This window comes from Crinia signifera, chromosome 4, assembly GCF_055691185.1.
Source record: "Crinia signifera chromosome 4, ASM5569118v1, whole genome shotgun sequence".
NCBI lineage: Eukaryota > Metazoa > Chordata > Amphibia > Anura > Myobatrachidae > Crinia > Crinia signifera.
Window position 1 is genome coordinate 242,994,337 of NC_139220.1, and position 19,826 is coordinate 243,014,162.

The window sequence follows — 19,826 nt, forward strand, 5'->3', positions numbered from 1 at the left end:
GGTTTCATTAGCGATGACTGACCAAATGGTCTGGTTGTCTGTACAATTGTAGGAAGCTTTGTAAAGTTGATGGCTGATAATTCACTCAAACTAAAAAGTCCTCGGGTATTTTTTTTTCTTATTGACATTTGAATCCTATTCCACAGCTACCAATTATGCATTCATAAGAAAAAATGGTCTTGCAAATGCTACATATACATCAAAAAGAATTAAACAGCTTTATGTTGAAAATGACAGGTCTCCGACAATATAAAAATGGACAGACACAATTTGCAAGGTAAAATATAAGTAAATAAGTAGATGTCAGTTATACTTGGCAGGGCTCTTTAAGAGCACAATGCCTTGTTTGCTGACTGCACTCACAAATATAGCCCTGAGTCTTCAGGACAAGAGGCTGCAAAGAACAGCTTCTTATGAAAATGTTTCCACGTTGTAATTGATTTCCCTGATGGAAAAGTACTAATATTACGTACGGTAGTTTTACTTCAATGTATCAGCGCATGAAAATGTTCACAGTGTTTGAGTGATTGCCAGTAGGATTCTGACTATTAGGAACAAAGTGTAATAAGTGCATTTTTCAGACTCACTTTGTGTGGCAAACGGTAGAACCAGCAGCCTGAAACATTCACGTCATTGCAAGGGCCATTTCCATGGTGAGGAGGTGAAGCATTATTAAACTCTCCTTCTGATACAGCAGGGAGCTCCTGTCACAATGAATAGGGTGTGGATTATATGTAATTACAGATACAGAATAACATGATGACAGATGAGAAGCGCAGGAAAATATTCTGCCAATTAGCTTTAGTCTGGAAAATTTCCGGACCTAGTTATTCTGAGCGCTGCTTCATAACACAGGATATCGCTACATGTAGCTCAGAAATATTTCCACTATCTGAATTTCTGTTGATACTAAAAATACAAATATTCTAGCATAAAATATGTAAAATGTATAATTATTTGGCAATAATTACATTAGGTGTAAACTACAAAAGTAGTATAATTCGTCAAAATAAAAATAAATAAAAGGTCAAAATGAACACACAGGAATGTACACTGCTCAAAAAAAATAAAGGGAACATAACACATCCTAGATCTGAATGAATGAAATATTCTTATTAAATACTTTGTTCTTTACATAGTTGAATGTGCTGACAACAAAATCACACAAAAATTATCAATGGAAATCAAATTTTTTAACCCATGGAGGTCTGGATTTGGAGCCCCCCTCAAAATTAAAGTGGAAAAACACACTACAGGCTGATCCAACTTTGATGTAATGTCCTTAAACAAATCAAAAAGAGAGTCAGTAGTGTGTGTGTGGTCTCCACGTGCCTGTATGACCTCCCTACAACGCCTGGGCATGCTCCTGATGAGGTGGTGGATGGTCTCCTTAGGGATCTCCTCCCAGACCTGGACTAAAGCATCCGCCAACTCCTGGAGAGTCTGTGGTGCAACCTGGCGTTGGTAGATGGAGCGAGACATGATGTCCCAGATGTGCTCAATTGGATTCAGGTTTGGGGAATGGGCGTGCCAGTCCATAGCATCAATGCCTTCGTCTTGCAGGAACTGCTGACACACGCCAGCCACATGAGGTCTAGCATTGTCTTGCATTAGGAGGAACCCAGGGCCAACCGAACCAGAATATGGTCTCACAAGGGGTCTGAGGATCTCATCACGGTACCTATTGGCAGTCGGGATACCTCTGGCAAGCACATAGAGGGCTGTGCGGCCCCCCAAAGAAATGCCACCCCACACCCATTAATGACCCACTTCCATACCAGTCATGCTGGAGGATGTTGCAGGCAGCAGAACATTCTCCTTGGCGTCTCCAGACTCTGTCACGTGTTCAGTGTGAACCTGCTTTCATCTGTGAGGAGCACAGGGCGCCAGTGGTGAATTTGCCACTCTTGGTGTTCTCTGGCAAATGCCAAACATCCGGCACGGTATTGGGCTATAAGCACAACCCCCACCTGTGGATGTCGGGCCCTTATACCACCCTCATGGAGTCTGTTTCTGACCGTTTGAGCAGACAAATGCACATTTGTGGGCTGCTGGAGGTTATTTTGCAGGGCTCTGGAAATGCTCCTCCTGTTCCTCCTTGCACAAAGGCGGAGGTAGCATTGCTGCTGCTGGGTTGTTGCTCTCCTATGGCCTCCTCCACGTCTCCTGATGTACTGGCTTGTCTCCTGGTAGCGCCTCAATGCTCTGGACACTATGCTGACAGACACAGCAAACCTTCTTGCCACAGCTCGCATTGATGTGCCATCCTGGATGAGCTGCACTACCTGAGCCACTTGTGTGAGTTGTAGACTCCGTCTCATGCTGCCACTAGAGTGAAAGCACCGCCAGCTTTTAAAAGTGACCAAAACATCAGCCAGAAAGCATAGGAGCTGAGAAGTGGTCTGTGGTCATCACCTGCAGAACGACTCCTTTATTGGGGGTGTGTTGCTAATTGCCTATAATTTCCACCTATTGTCTAATCCATTTGCACAACAGGATGCAAAATTGATTGTCAATTGGTGTTGCTTCCTAAGTGGACCGTTTGATTTCACAGAAGTGTGATTGACTTGGAGTTACATTGTGTTGTTTAAGTGTTCCCTTTATTTTTTGAGCAGTGTATAATAAACACTCAACAAGTATCAAAGAATACCAGAGCATTTAGTTTACCAATAGAAAAAAACCCCATATAAACATTATTACTCACTTTTACTTTACTTTGCTGACACTGTGCAGAAAGTACAAGGGGAAAAAAATAGAACAATTAAAGGTACTCTTTACCTAGCACGGCGCCCATGATTTTGATCATGGGCATCGCAGGTAAAAAAATTGCGTCGATCGCATCGCATGCGGGCAAAAAATCGCATGCTATGCGATCGACGCGATTACCGCGATTTTCCATAGGGAACAATGTTAAATGGGTCAATGGACCCGATTTAACATTGGAAACAATGTTAAATGGCCCACAGACCCCAAATAGCCACCCTGGGCCCCCCCAATTGTTAACGCCACCCCACGATCAACGTGAACCCGAAGCGTGGCGACCGCAGCGAGCTCGCGAGGGGCGGCGGTACGCGTCCTCCGACCTTTTCATACCCCCACTATCCACGTCGGCGTGGAGTTGAGAATAGATAGTGTGGCGAGCGCAGCGAGCCACCGAGCCCGAAGCGTGCCCCGCGAGGGGATGCGGATACCTTCACAGGTAAACGCGTCCCTTCGCGGGCTTCACAGGTATCCGCTGCGCTCGCCACGCTTCGGGCTCGCTGCGCTCGCCACACTATCTATTCTCAACTCCACGCCGACGTGGATAGTGGGGGTATGAAAAGGTCGGAGGACGCGTACCGCCGCCGCTCGCCACGCTTCGGGTTCACGTTGATCGTGGGGTGGCGTTAACAATTGGGGGGGCCCAGGGTGGCTATTTGGGGTCTGTGGGCCATTTAACATTGTTCCCAATGTTAAATCGGGTCCGTTGACCCATTTAACATTGTTTCCTATGGAAAATCGCGGTAAACGCGTCGGTCGCATCGCATGCTTTTTTTGGCCGCATGCAATGCGACCGACGCGATTTCCATTTTTAACATGGTTTTCTATGGGAAATTGCGGGCATCGCGTCGGTCGCATCGCAAATGGCATGCGATGTGCATGCGATGCCCGCGATGGGCGCCGTGCTAGGTAAAGAGTACCCAATTAAATGTATAGACCGCTAAAAGATTGACAAATAAAAATAGTACCACTCAACAATTTAGGAAGGGCAGAAAAAAATAATCAGTCACTGGTTGGGCGGTAGTGCACAAGGACAGCTATATTCCAGGCAGGAGGATACTGCTCATCGTCTGATGGAGTGGGGAAAGAGTTTCACAAGCAAAGTAGCAGCACAGAATAGCTAACCAACACAGAAGCAAAGAGACAGTAGGTGAGTGGTAGAATGGATTGAGGGGAGCTCGGAGATGTAGTAAACAGCGGAAAGAGCTCTGACTGGATTTGTAGGTGACCAGGAGTCAGTGAATGGGTTGGAGGACAGCAGAAACTGAATCAGATCGACAAGACCATGTGATGAGAAAAGAAGCATTGAGGAAATGTTACATAGTTACATAGTAGGTGAGGCTGAATAAAGACTTGCGTCCATCTAGTTCAACCTATGTTTATAGTAGCTTATCCCTTGTTGTATAGTATGTTATGATATTTTAAAGACAGATTATGCTACTTATTCGTACCCATGGATGTTTTTAATCAATAAATGTTTATCCAACCTTATTTTAAATGTATTTATAGTGTTTGCCGACACCACTTCTCCAGGAAGAGAGTTCCAAAGTTTGACTGCTCTGACTGTAAAGAATTTTTTTCTTCTAGATGAACAAAATCTTTTTTCTTCTAATCTAAACTCGTGCCCTCTCGTCCTAGATTCCGGTCTAGCAGAAAAAAGGGTGCTTGACAGTTCCTTATATTGGCCCGATATATTTGTACATGTTGAGCATGTCCCCCCTTAAACGTCTTTTCTCTAGTGTAAATAGTCCCAAATTGTTTAATCTTTCCTCCTAGCTTAAATTCTCCATTCCCCTAATAAACTTTGTTGCTCTTTGGATTTTTTCTAATTCTATGATGTCCTTTTTATAGTGCGGGGCCCAGAACTGCACTGCGTATTCGAGGTGCAAATGTGTTAAGGGGAGAGAGGAAGGCCTGAGAGAAGGAGGGTGCAGGATTCCAGGTGGCAGATGACAAATGCATTGTGTGGCCCGGCACTAAGGTGTGCAGGCAAGGAATCCTTGGGCTGGGCTGGGTTCTGGTTGTGGTAGCTGAATTTAGATCCTTGCTTGGTTTCTGAGCTTGTGATTATTAGCCGTTAAGCCTTTTTAGAGTTTTCCCTTTGAAACTCCTTAGTGAGTTATAAGGTCAAATTCTCTTATTTCTGGTAATTACTTGAATACCTGCTGCTAAGTGCTATTTAGAATATCTGCCACCATGTCCCCACAGTGTAACTAATCTGTTCTATTCAGAAAACCTGTTAACCTGTCAGCATTTCTCTACTGTGAAAATGACCTGTGCTAATAGGAAAATCTTCTCAGAATCGCTTTGCATTGCAATAATATGGGTTATTTAGAAAACCTGCTGGCGTGTCCTTCAATGTAAATTTAGTGTATTTAGCTCTTAAGCCCTATGCACACGTAAGCAATATAAGATATCGCTCGGTCTGAGCCATATCATTTATAATATCGCTAAGTGTGTATGCTCCCTGTACTTAACAATGCCCTTTGTCCTGCATGTACCGTTCGTCAACAATGCCCTTTGTCCTGCATGTACCGTTCGTCACCTACATCGGCAAGTGTGTATGCATTTACCAATGGCGGCACCCCGCCGGGTCCCCCACTCTGCAGCCGATATTGCTGGCTATAAATATTGTGTAGCGTGTAATCAGATTTAACGCCATTAGGTTAAATGGTACATTTAGGGTTTGCTTTTAGTGTCTTATGCCATGGCTGTCTTTATGAAGTGTCCTGTTACCTTTAAATATATATGTCTGTGATTGTGACACTACATTTAAAGTCTTGGCAGCAGATTATCAGTGAAAAACATTAGGAGAGGTTAGAAGTTAAGTACTTGGCAAGTTGGTTCTGTAGCACAGGATTACTCTTTCCCCTCTCAACCCCCCTGCACACACACATACGAAGGTGTACCCCTCTTTCTCACATACCTAATCCACCTGTCAAGTAGTGGGAGGGGGCGTAAGTGGCGTCATGTTCTGAGTGGACTCAGAACAGTACAGTGAAACCATACAGTGCTGGCTGGAAGAGAAGTAAGGCTGTGTCTGTGAGGTGGGCTGAGGTTTTCTCTTTGCATCGCAACAAAGCTGAACATGGGTAGTGTGTGTGTATGTGTGTAATAAATATTTATTGTAAACTTAAAGTGCTTTGGATAAAAACTACATCTACAATGCACACAATATGTATTCTGGAAAGCTTACAGATTTGCCTTTATTCGTCTTCCTCGATGTTGCATTGGTCCGTGTTTCAGGCTCCAAGTCTTTCTCCAGCCGACTAAGTTCTTCTACCTAGGAGTACAAAGATGCCCTCAGTGGTCAATACCTAGTGCTGACCTGACCATTCCCATCTAAAAATATAGCAACAAGAAGCAGTTTCAGCCCTAACATTTCCTACCTTTTGCCAGATGGTGCTGTCTTCTGTGAGCATGAAATCTTCTGGTATAGAAGAATCCTGTTTCGCTGGCATTCCATTTTTATTTTTACAATATTCAAAGTGAAGATTTTCAATGGCTTTGTATGGGCAGTGAGAAGAAACATCAGTATAATCATTATCCTCTTCTTGAGTAAGGTTGTCCTTCCGTCCAGGAACAAGGTAGCCCCAACCATGCTTATCAGAGTAGTGCAATGGAAATCCATCCCAAGTCAAACGCATTAGTTTAGGAGTTAGTCTCATTTGAAGACTGATCAGGCTTGGACCAGGCACCCACTCAGGATCTTCAAGTCTAAGGCAAAGCTTACGATACCATCTGTAAAGACAAAGAAACTTTCTTCTCTTCAACAGAACTCTGACTTAATCTTTTATCAAATAGTGCTTCTATTAATCACAACTTACCCAGGGTGCCCTGGCATGTGCTGAATTCTTTTTGGCAAATAGGGCAGAGTTTTCTCTATGATAGATTCTAAGTAAAGTTTACTGGGAGAAGGAGATAATTCTTCTTCTTCACTGGGAGGTCCAGGATCTAGGAATACAATTGACAAAACAAAATGAATACAACATCCTAAAACCAAGGGTCTCTTCCACATGTAACAAAACATACATGAGAATACATCATTATTTTAACGTTCTGGGTATTTAGAACTTCAAAACCTTGACATCACAGTTGCTCCACTGGTGGCAGCATATCAGCCAATAAGCTCCTTCCTATATACTGACTCCAAGGATGATCACTAGAACTCTGGCCTTGGTTCCTCTCACCTTCATCAGGATCTGAGAGGTGTGTGCTTCCTGCAGTGAAGCTTTGGATGTCTTCCATCTCTTTCTGTTTTTTGCTGATTTTTACTTTCTTTTGCTTGAATTCTTGGATGTCCCACTCTAAATCCCAAAGCCAAGGATCCGTTTTATATCTGAGAACACATTTATACATAAAAAGATGCAAAGAGGAGCTGCCTAATGTGGTGTGCAAAATTTAAAAAAAACGAGTACATAAATTATATTTCAGGGCTTTCATCAATGTAAAAGTATTACAGTATGCATCAAATTAAAGATGGAAAGACAAAAGTCACTAATAAAACGTTATTTAAAAAGGAAGAAAAGTTTTCATACAAGTGTATAAAGCAATGGAACAAAGACTAGTAGTTTATTAAACAATTGTATATAGTATCTCTCACATTACCACATTTCTACCATTCTTCCAACAATCCCCTCATCTCCTCCTTTCAGCCATTAATCTCTCCTCTGTACCCTCATCTCTCTCACACTCTCTCCCAGCAGTCTCTCCTTCTCATTGGCATGTCTCTACCAACCCACTTTCCATTCACTGCTCAGGAACTTCTTCAGTGGAAGTCAGAAGGCAGTCTTCCAGTTTTTAACATAAAAGTAAATAAAAGTCATAGGGGGCTTTACATACACACAGGGTACGCTTACTGGAGATAAACCTCAAACACAAGACTTACACTGGCAAGGGTACTGAATGGACAGGGATTATATACTTCAATGCAAAAAATCTGCATTTTACCATTGGCCTATATTGTGTATACCGTGGAGAAACAGATATGTAGTCTGTCTCACATAGGTTACATACGCATCATCGAAGAGTAGCTGGCAGGCATCATTGGCCAAGTTCATGAGGGATTTCTTCATCTCCTTCTGCAGCTCCTCGTATGTCATCTGAGCCTCATCCAGATATTTCTCCCAGTTCTGGTTCACTGGCAAGTAGGAAACACCCATCTCTAACATCCCAGCTAAGGTAACAGGGTGAGGACACCTAGGAAATTGAAATAACTCATATAAAAAGATTGTCTGGTACACCACAGCTATAAATAGATGAGCCTGTCTATTGGATTTATGTTTAAGATGTATTTGAATGCTGTCCCAACACCTCTTCATATCGGTTGGGAAAGAGCATCCTGCAGCCACTGAGAGCATCAATACATTTACAGCAGCAAATATGGTCTTTGTCAGTTAAAACTAATCAAAGCCTTTTTTTTTTTTTTTTACGCCTGTGGTTAAATCAGGAACTGCACATGACAGCTATCGCGATTAATAGAACCTCACCATAAATAGGGTAATGGTACAAAACCGATTGCGGGCCAGGAATAAAAACACTTGTTTATGAATGTGTATTTAAAAAAATCTAAATGCAATAGTTCACAAAAGAATGTCACACTGTATATAAAAGTGTGTATTCCAGTATAGCTTGCATACAGGCATTGCAGGTACAAATTACCTCTCCATGAAAAGTGGAAAGACCTCCTGAAACACCTCATGCGTTGCTTGTACATCCAGGGCACAGTATCTCATAAGTTCCTTGAAAATCAAAAAGAAGAACATATAAAGCAATCTGTATTTTAGATAGAGGGGGTTATTCTGATTCACTCGGAAAGGCACAGTCACTCTCTAATGGACAAACCCATAAGCAATGCAGGTGGGGCAGATGTAACATGTGCAGAGAGAGTTAGATTTGGGTGTTTTATTGTTTCTGTGCAGGGTAAATACTGGCTGCTTTATTTTTACACTGCAATATAGATATCAGTTTGAAGTAAACTTAGATAAATAGACATAATCCTCTTTTCATTTTTGTATATAGAAGCTTTAGTAAATGTACCCTTAAATCTCCAAGAGTGCCCATCCACTAGCTCTGCACTTAGTGCAAGCACAAGAGGACAGTGGAAAAGGAGTGAAGTGTAAACAATTGCCCTGGTTTAAATACAAACGTTTTCTTTATTTCAAGTTTCTGATCAAATCAAATCTCTTAATTTCTACAGTAGATCAATGAAACATGTCTAGATGGCCAGTAGCGGAAGTTAGACACAATTGTTAGGTCGACGGGAACGTGATCAACAGACACAAGGTCAACATGAGTTTTTCATGTTTCACATGTTTTTGCTTTAGACTGACGTTGTTCACACTACACCATCCAACAGGATGAGTATAATAATGTGCCGAACGTATCGAGGCACGGTGTCTGAAGCATGATGGGCATACCGATCCATGTGAGGGGACACTGTAAACTTAATTGGTGTCCATGTTGACCTATGTCGATATAGCCACCAAAAAAAATTAGAAAAACTGTTGACCAGACTCCCATCGACCTAACGCTGGCGTCTAACTTTTGTTACTGTTGATCTAGACCAGGGGTGGCCAAACCTGTCCTCAAGATCTACCAACGGTGCATGTTTTCCAGGCAACCTGTGGATCTATAGAAGGAATGAATGTAGCAGGTTTGAAAATGTGACAGTTAGTATTGACTACAGCTGTACACCAGCTAGGTGATCTGGAAAACATGGACCGTAGGTAGATCTCGAGGACCGGTTTGGCCACCCCTGATCTAGACGATGTCTTTAGGTGACTAACTAGATGGGTTCCACCATAACATGGTCATTCTAGACACCATTGATCTGCTACAACATAACCATATGTTTACTGCAGATTTTATGCACTGACCTGGAATGCCGCTCTGATGTCTGCCATACTTCCCTTTACAAATAGCTCCCGCGCTTCCTTGTCCAGAGGTGGGCCGCCAACATACAGAGCATGGACATCACCAAGGTTGTTAATGCTGCTAATATTTACCCAATCCCATGAATTGATCTAAAAGAAGTCAAATAATAATAAATACATCTGTCATTGTAATTGACATTTTAGAAAGTAAAGAAATGTCTATAAAATGGCTTAGCTGTCTCTGGAAGTGGCAGCAGGGAGCATTGATGTGTCAGTTGGAAGCCTAACAATACCAATTTCAATACTGGCTTCAAAGCATCTGTAGTACTCTACGGTCATCAAATCCCTTCTGACAGTGCAGTACAATCTCTGGATCACTCTTTTTAAAGTGATTTGCTCCTCCTTGTGCCTTTGTTTAAAACATACTATAGCAAAAACAGCTTAAAAGTGGAATATAAGCAGATTTGCACCAAATAACAAAAGCAGAAGACTGAGAATCTACTATCGGGTGTCACAAGGTATACATACAAATGACCCACAGTGGGAATGCCAGCAGTCAAAATACTGACGCCGGCATCCCAATGCAGGGAATCATGATAGGGGTCTGATCAGCATACTTCGTCTCACCTAACTCCTCCACTGCAGTCTAACCCTAACCTACAGTACCTACCCACAGTCTAAACCTAGGCCTCCCAACAGAAAACCTTAATCCCATTTTCCAAATAGCCTAACCCTCCCTACCTGCAGCCTAACCCTAACCACCCACAACAGTCTATCCCTATTCCTCTTTTGCTAGTAAATAACCCTAAAGTACCTACCCATAGTCTAAACCTAACCCTCCCCCCCACAGCCTAACGCTAAATCCTACGCTAGTGCCTAATCCTAGTCGTCCCCCCCATCTAATATCTTGCCCTGCTTACTTACATTCAGGATGCCATATCGTCACTGGCGTCGAGATTGTGGCTGCAAGTCGGGATGCCACCGTTGGTATTCTCACTGCTGCCATCCCGTCCGCTTGGACCATCGATCAAAGTATCCTGCCCAAACTGCTGCAAAAACTAACTTGGCACAGCTGCACCTAGATATCAAATTCTCCAAGGTTTAAACCTTGAAAGTGGAAGGGAAAATGCAGAACAAATGGCCACCTCAGCTGTACTAATATGCTGGGGAAAATAAGAGTAAAAATATTGATCCGGATTTAAAGGTGGATGGAAATCAGGTTTGTGCTACATCTCAGGTAGCGGTAAATTGGAGAAATAAAGGAAATGCCAAGTGAGTCGTCTTTGTAAAGAGATGCCCACGGTAGCGTCTCAGATCTACCACTTGTGTCTCAAGAAGCAGCACAGGTCACACACTGGAAACAGTAATCACATCATCGGATCTCAGAGCAACTCAGTGGTTGCTCAAAATGTCCGCTGATTCTAAAACGACAAGGCCAGTAGCATTGCATGTTAATGACGCAGTCAATGGTTGAGACACTCCTGCGTTTTAGGAGGTATACGGTCACTAGGTCGACCACAGGAAGGTCAACATTAATTAGGTCGACAGGCCATAGGATGACACCCTGAAAAGGTCAACATGGCTTTAGGATGACAGGGTCATTAAGTGGACACAAGCATTAGGTTGACATGGGTTTTTCAGGGTTTTTTTGAGCCAACGTGTGTTGACTAGGGCGTGGAGGGAGTATAAAAGAGTGCAGCGAGCCATGCGAGGGGACGCGGTACACCAATACGGTGTCCGCGTCAACTGTGTCGACATTCGGGACAAAACCGTGAAAAACCCATGTCGACCTAAAGCCATATCGACCTTTTCAGTGTGTGGACCTAATGAATGTTGACCCAATGATCCCAACCCGTTTTAGATGCCACTCCCCATTTACTGATGCAAACAATCACTGGCTGTCAAACCGCGTCTAATTTACAATGTAGTTGCCATTGACCATTGCAGAACATGCACAATGTGGCTTAGTTCCATGCCCGGTAGACAAAGCATTGGACACTTGCAAAACAAACACAACTGTATCCACCTCTGAATTACTGAAACCAATTTGGGGGAAAGCAAATGTTTTAGTCTAATGATTCATCAACAGGTCCTTTTCTACAGCAGCAGCTCTCCAGAGAGGAGCTGCCAGTCAGAGATACATAAATAATGTAATATAGGCACAAACATATGCAGAGCAAAAAAAGCATATTTTACATTGTAAAATGCACTGAAAGCGCAGCTGTAGATAAGCTGCTATCTGATTGAGCAAGCATCCTCTGCACATTACTTACTCCAGGCCCATCGCCCTTGCTGCGGGTTTTCTTGATGTGCTGCTTGACCTCCTGCAGCCCTTTATTCCGCCCATATTTACTGGCCATCCATAAACAGCGCTGAAATCCTGTTAAGCCGGAGACAGCCATGTGCATGCTCATAGTGTCCATGAAACGCATCTTTGATCCCTAGCAAGTAAAATGAAAGTTAAATGAGCAATTATATTTATATGAACTCAAGGCAGCCTACAAGGTTGAATGATGTTTTTGTAGTGACCAGCACATGGCACAGCCGAAACCATCTAATGATGGGAATACATGTAGTACATTTGATCTTAGAAAGGTCAGACATCATGGCCATACATTATGAGATACTTGCTGACCCGACCAGCTTTGCCCGGGAAAACCTTGGGGGTTTTAAATTTTCAAAATTGCTGTAAAATTTCGTATTATGCTGTGCCAAGGGCCGAAGATTGTAAGTTGTTAAACCCTCCACCATAATGTTAGAATGTGTTTGCATTGATCTTCGATGACAGCAATGAAATCAGCTGTGTTGTTGTTTGAAACACATCGCTCCTGACTTCATAGCTTGTGTGTGTTGATGAATTCCACATCCACTCCTGAGATTTAGCACCTATAATGCATTTATTTTTGGTGTGTTCTGTGTGTTTGTGTGTGTTGTACTGTTTTTGTGTGTGTGCGTAATAGTGTATGTGGGTGTGTTATGTATGTGTGTGTGTATGTGTTGTGTGGATCTGGCCAATGTGTGTGTTAGGTTTGATCCGTATATATGTGTGTAGTGTGCTGTGTGTATCCATGCAATGTTTAAGTGTGTGTGTTCTGTGTGTGTTGTACTGTGAGTGGTGTTATGTTTATCTGTCCAATGTGTAAGTGTGTGAGGTGCGCTATGTATATATGTGTGTGTGTGTGTGTGTGTGTGTGTGTAGTGTAGTGTAATGTGTGTGCGTATGTTGTGTACTGTGTGTGCGTGTGTGATATGTGTGGTATATGTATATCGCCAATTATTTCCGTGTGTACACACGGTGAGATTCCATTGCTATTCGACTTGAGATCCAAGTGCTATACAATCTTTGCTATCTCTGTACTATCTACATACAATTCATACAATCTACATTAGATTTGCACTATATAGTCATTGCTGCCCTGTCTATCTGGGTTTTGATTTGTGCTGTCACGGGAGCGTGCATCGGGATCGCAAAGTAAAAAACATGTGCGATCTGCATGCAATTTTTACTATATAGTCAAAATCTCATGCTGGATTGTACCATGTGTACACAGCAATACTCAATGACAGCAATGAAGTCAGGTGTGGTGTTGTTCCTTCGTCATCTGTTTCCCAGATCAATCAATCAAGGCAAATTAAACTTTGTTTTTTTGCAACAGACACACGCACACACACTCTTTAACTTATTATATAGATATTGCAGTGTTTGGCTATGATATCTGCGTTCTTCATCCCGGGAGGAACAGTCAGCCACAACAGCGTACACACTGCCAGATACGTCTGACTAATTATTAGATCTTTGAAATATATTGGATGATTTCAGCATGTCCAACATACCGATAGTTAATACTTGTTCCCAGCAATACACTGTTCAATTATCATCCACAGTTGATTATTGGCTAAACAGACAATGATTGAACATTACATTCTCTTTTTTTTTCATAAAAATAGGAAAGTTATGTAACTAGCAAACTAGAAGGTTCATTATTTTTATTAAAAATTGTATGTTTATATAGTCTAAAAACTGAATTAAAGACAATGGCAAAGTATATCTCAAATCAAAGGCCACATCCTAACAACACAAATCAGCCAAAATGGAATGAGAGGTACCACTCAATCACTCAGCTGCAATATTTATATGCACTGTCAGGATCATCCCAACGCAGCAATAGTATAGAACATTTGGCACAGTTCACCACAGACGCGACCACCTAACCTGACATTTTCATTATGAGACTGACTATGGGCATGATTCAGACCTGCTCACTAGGCTGCATATATCCGCTGGGTAGCGAGCAAGATAAAACTGCCCCGGCTAATGCACGCCTCCCCCGCCGCCCGAATCCCCTTGTTACACTGACAGCGGATGTGCACAAGGAGAAACCCTTTGATGACTTCATCTGCCCGCCCTGGCACGCCCATAGAAACGCTGGGTGTACCCCGGCAAATGCAGGCGTGCCCAGTGTTTTGTACTAGCAGAAGCATAGTGACTGACACAGCTGGCTAACAAGTGGCTGCTATCTTCTTACTCCATTATAGCTTCTGTTACACAGCATAAAAGGCAGGACTTGGATAGGGTAAATACTTAATGATTGAAGAGATATTTCTGGAGGGTTCAGAAAATGAATGAATTTCATTGGTCCAATAAATCTTTATGTATTGCACTGTCCACTTACCCCTTTGTCCTCTCCTGGTGGTGTCTTTTTTATTTTAAAAAACTTAAAAATATTATTGAAACACTTATGCCTAGTTTTTTTATTTTCCCCCATTAGGATGAAAATGTAAACTGCATGTTTATTCCTATAACAAATGTGTGACCAATGTTAATTGGAACATTATCATATAACAGATACATACATCCAAGTCAGCCGGCACTCAAACTGCTGCCCCGATGCCACTCGCAAATGAGTTTATCAGTCCAATAGAAGGCGCTCTGACTTTGGAAGGTTATAATACCTGTATTTCAGTAAACTTTTCGGGACAAAGTCCTATCCTTGTTGCTGTATTTGTCTTTGTCCCGAAAACATTTACTGAAGTACAGGTTTTATGATAGATAGATAGATAGATAGGATAGACTTAAGGCCCATACACACTTGACGATTTTCAGCTGAAAATCGCCTGGTGTGTATGCCCCCCAGATTGCCGACTAGCGAGGATGCGCGCTCCCGCATCCTCGCTAACGAGGTGGGCAATCTGCTGGGTTTTACCAGCACACCTAGCGATGATGGCTGGTTTTTCAGCCATCATCGCCAAGTGTGTACAGCAGCCGGACTGAAAGCTGAAAGTCTTTCAGTCCAGCTGACAGCCCGCTCCCTCCCCCTGTTAATACTCACCCCTCCCCGCTCCCCACGCTGCCTGTCTCTTCTCCTGGCTCCAACGCTGCTGCTGCTGCTACACAGTGACAGGTTCTCCTCCACTCCCCTGGCCGGACATACAGCTCGGCAGGACGCCCCGCCCCCAGCAGAAAGCCCCCCACCCCCAGGCTCACAGGCTTGCTCCCTGCTCCTGCTGTGTGGAGCATAACCCCACTGACCACCAATTAAGGTTTTTTAAGGCAGTGATATAAACATTGCTGGCACATGCCAGCAATGTATATGTTACTGCACCACTGGGCACCAATGATTTTGTTTTAAGGCAGTGATATATACATTGCTGGCACATGCCAGCAATGTATATATTACTGCACCACTGGGCACCAATGATGTTGTTTTAAGGCAGTGATATATACATTGCTGGCACATGCCAGCATTGTATATATTACTGTACCATTGGGCACCAATGACACATAAGCCAGTAATATATACATTGCTGGCACATGCCAGCAATGTATATATTAATAGCACCACTGGCCACCAATGATACTTATAATGCAATATATATATATATATATATATATATATATATATATATATATATATATATATATATATATATATATATATATATATATATATATATATATAGTAGACCTTGAGGACAGCACTCCGTTAAGTGCAATGAGAGGGTGCCTTCCCATGAGGACATCCAGCATACAAATGTTCCACCGGCGGCACTCCCAAATAATGGACACACGATCAAGCTTTTGATCGTGTGTCCATTATTTGGGAGTGCCGCCGGTGGAACATTTGTATATATATATATATATATATATATATAGGAACAGAATGGAGGCGGCACTCGGCAGACTGTATAAACAAGTGTCCTTTAATCCGACATGTTTCGGGGTTACCCCCCGTCGTCAGGGACAAAACAGCAAGACAAACATCCAATGCATAGTACACAGTATAAATAGCCCCACATCAGATACAAAACCCGCCCCCACCAAGCAATCACTTACCAATACTCTGCACCTGCCGGGCAGAGGTCCGTACCGCGCCATCAGCGTGGACCGGAAAGTCCCGCTGCTGCAGTCGTCCTCCCACGCCCGACAGCTGAGCCACTTAGTTCCCCCACCAGGACGCCATCCCGACGGCTGTATACGCCGGCTCTGAGGCTGGCGGGCGGCAAGATAGTAACACTGCCCGACTTCCGCCAACCCCTGCCACTCCGTATTGCCAACCAGGACCGGACATCCGGTTTGAGAACAGTGCCGCTCACACGGCAGAACACTGGTAACCTAGAAACCAAACATAAACACATATAAACATACGGTGAAACTGGAAAAGAAATACAAATGTGAACACTGCTGTTGCGCATGACAACCCATGACAGTGCACACAAAACAGATAAACAGTGTATAGGAAGTATAAAAAGAGTCCTCTCGGATACAGATGCAGAGGCAATTCTATCCAAATTAACTTTGAATGAAGAGGGTTCTACTATGGCACCAGAAGCTCTCTACAAACAACTATTGCGGCTCAAACAGAGGGAGTGTGATTTCAAGTATCACTGTATAAGTTTGTCTGATTACTACCGAAGTAAGTTGATTCCACGGGGGTTCCGAGTGAGGAACGTACCAACCATCGGTCGGCATAATGCTACATTTTGCCGCCGGTGGTTGGGGGTTCTCAACAAGTGCTCCATGGATCTACTCCTTCTGGTGGTGGAGGAATCCACCCGTGAACAGACCTTATACCAACAAAAAATTGAGCAATTCGACCAACTACACACTCCTACGCTCCTGGCAGATCCTAAAACCAATTGGTTACAGAAATTACAGGAACAGATGGATCTATATAAAGCTAATTTATTGGCATTCAAACGCGAGAAACTATTGAAAGTTCAGGCCGATTATGAGCAGAAACGCGTATACGACTGGCTAAATCCCAATCGCCCACAAGGAAGACCTAGGCCCTACCGCAAACGGAACCCCTATTCTCGGGGGGGGTGCCGGTGATACAGGGGGCTCTAGCACCTCACAGAGCGATGGTGATTCAGGTCCAGTGGCCTCAGGGAGTGACAAGCGCCCTTTAGGGACCAAAACGAGGGCAATGCTGTTAAAAGATCCCACCACAACAGCAACAGGAGGACGCGGCGAGCAGGCCAAAATATCCGGCAAGCGAGGCAGCAAATCTCAAAAGGGCAAAAGGACTTAGTGTTTAATTTGTCATCAACTCCATTGACTGAGGAAGAAACACAAGTCCTAGCCAAGGGTTTGTCGTTTATACCATCAAAGCGCATGGACCCCTTCCAATGGAAGGTGGACACTTTTAGGTTGAATAGGTCTCTACGCCTCAAAGACCACTTTGGCAAATTGCCTGCTGCTGTTTCAACAGGTTCTGAAGCCGTCTTTATTCCTCCTAAATTGAAGAGGATAGCCCCCCGATCCAAATTTGACCCCCTATCAACTAACCCGGCCGTAAAAACATTCACTCGGCTGATGGAGCAACAAGGAGAGAACTTGCATCGGTCTACATTAGGGACACCCATATTTCATAACCTCACCCGAACCGAACAACGGGCATTAAAAGCATTATCGGCCCGTAAAGATATCATCATACGAGGGGCCGATAAAGGTGGGGCGGTGGTGGTCCTTGATGTAAATAATTACCGCCAAGAATGTGATCGACTCCTTAGTGATTCTAACACCTACGGTCTCCTGGATAAAGACCCAACCTGGGGGTTTAAAGTGGAGTTGGACTCTATCCTCAATCAAGCAGTTCGTGATGGACATATTCCAATTGAACTCAAGCAGGCTTTGACAGTGGACTACCCTAGGGTGCCCCTTTTCCATTGCATCCCAAAGATACACAAAGGGTTGAGGGACCCCCCTGGTCGACCTATCATCTCGGCCAGGGGGTCCCTATTTCATCCAGTATCAGTGTTTCTGGACAGCCTGCTTAATCCATGTGTTCAAGCGTTGCCCTCCTACCTAAAGGACACCACTTCCCTTTTGGTCCTCTTGAGGGATCTGCATCTCACCCGGGATACCACGCAAATAACCTGTCTTTGTACTGCGGATGTTACCAGCCTCTACACTTGTATCCCCCATGATGCAGGTGTAGAGGCGGTAAAACAACTAATTGTTGATAACCCACTTTACCTTGGTCCACCAGTAGAGCTGTTTATAAAATTACTGCAATTGGTTCTTACTAGAAATTATTTTCTCCATGATGGCAGGTTTTTTATCCAGCAGTTGGGCGTGGCCATGGGGTCTGCCGTGGCTCCGGCCTACGCCAACACTTTTATGTATGGGATCGAACAATCCCTGTTTTTCCAAGGTAATGATTTGATTGATGGGGTGGTTTTATACCACCGATATATCGACGATTTGTTGATTTTCTGGTCAAAAAATCCTGATACTCTCAAGAATCTACTATCAGAGCACAATGCTACTGGTAGTGTGATTCAATTTACTTCTACTATTGATCCACACCAGGTGCAGTTTCTAGATGTGGATATATCCATTCAGGCAGGTAACATTACAACAGCTTTGTTTACCAAGCCTACTGATAGAAACACTTTATTACGCCACAACAGTTCACACCCCATCGCTGTCACACGAGGGTTACCATACTCGCAATTATTGCGGGTACGGCGTATCACCTCGGATGACGCACAAGTGCCGGCCGCGCTGGATTCCATGGTGGATAAATTTATCCAGAGGGGTTATCCCCGATCTCTGCTTGATCCCATTAGAGAAAAAGTCCTTCATATTAATAGGGATGATACCCTGCTGAGTAAACCCAGACAGACTCAAGTAGAGTCTTCAAGAAAATTTCCCTGGGTCAATAAATTCTCGGTAGACAGCAGACACACCACTGCTCAAGCAAAGAAGTGGTGGCCGATAGTTTCCAGTGACAGGGACTTACCCCTTTTACTTAATACCAATTTGATGCCCAGTTATTCCAGGCAGGCCAATTTAAAAGACCACCTGGTTAAACTGGATATCACTGGCTGGGACAAGGTAGCCCCATCTCATTTCCTATCAAGGAAGAATGGGTGTTACAGATGTTTGGGGTGTTTGACCTGTAAAACATTGGTGGTGGGTGATAAGTTCAAGCACCCCCATTCTGACAGGATGTTTTCCATTAACTTTCCCCTAACATGCAGTTCTGTGTATGTTGTATACTTGCTTACTTGTCCCTGTGGGCTGTCCTATGTGGGGAAGACCCAGCGCCAGTTTAAGGAGCGCATGGCCCTACATAGGACAGCCATCAATCAAGCTATACAGTCTGGGCATAGTGATCAACCACTGGCCAGACATTGTGCTAGCCATAATCATCCTGTAGACAAAATACGATCCCTTATTATAGATCATGTCCCCAAATCGCTGAGGGGTGGGAACAGGAATAAGGCTTTGCTGCAGCGGGAGAGTCATTGGATCTACATCCTTGGTACACTGGCACCCAACGGTTTAAATGAGACTTTAGGGTTGCAGTGTTTCCTGTAATGTTATTGTGGTTATATGTCTTTATTGCATGATTATTACTAATATGTAATATTTTTATGTGTTTCTTTTCAAATTTCTTTTTTGACATTTTTTCTAAGATGCTGCTTAGTGATGGTGTGGACTGATTTAGTAGCATTCATATAGTGACCACATGTTTGCGTTAGAGGTTTATATGGTTTCCCCACACATAGCGTTTAGGTCCCTCTCATACATTTCTGAGGGGTAGGGCCTTCCATGTATTCATTCTGACGCATTTGTGGTCATTGTATCTATTTCACCTATATTTTTGTATTTCTCTGCGTATTTTTTGTAAATGCCAATGGGACTCTTTTTATACTTCCTATACACTGTTTATCTGTTTT

At 43.4% G+C, this 19,826-nt stretch overlaps 1 protein-coding gene across 5 annotated transcripts in view; it reads right to left on the reverse strand.

The window, feature by feature from the left end:
• The window catches only part of POLG (DNA polymerase gamma, catalytic subunit), a 64,527-nt gene that overhangs the window by 36,259 nt on the left and 8,442 nt on the right, over positions 1 to 19,826 (reverse strand). For 4 of the 5 annotated variants that reach the window (XM_083184179.1, XM_083184180.1, XM_083184181.1 and 1 more), the window contains exons 4-13: positions 11,909 to 12,076; positions 9,639 to 9,785; positions 8,422 to 8,501; positions 7,777 to 7,959; positions 6,951 to 7,099; positions 6,588 to 6,714; positions 6,150 to 6,501; positions 5,957 to 6,043; positions 2,705 to 2,725; positions 588 to 704 (exon numbers count right to left, since the gene is read on the reverse strand). In XM_083184179.1, coding sequence (XP_083040305.1) covers positions 588 to 704; positions 2,705 to 2,725; positions 5,957 to 6,043; positions 6,150 to 6,501; positions 6,588 to 6,714; positions 6,951 to 7,099; positions 7,777 to 7,959; positions 8,422 to 8,501; positions 9,639 to 9,785; positions 11,909 to 12,076 — 1,431 coding nt within the window. The remainder of the gene's footprint in view (positions 1 to 587; positions 705 to 2,704; positions 2,726 to 5,956; positions 6,044 to 6,149; positions 6,502 to 6,587; positions 6,715 to 6,950; positions 7,100 to 7,776; positions 7,960 to 8,421; positions 8,502 to 9,638; positions 9,786 to 11,908; positions 12,077 to 19,826) is intronic. The other variant, XM_083184182.1, reaches the window with a different exon arrangement.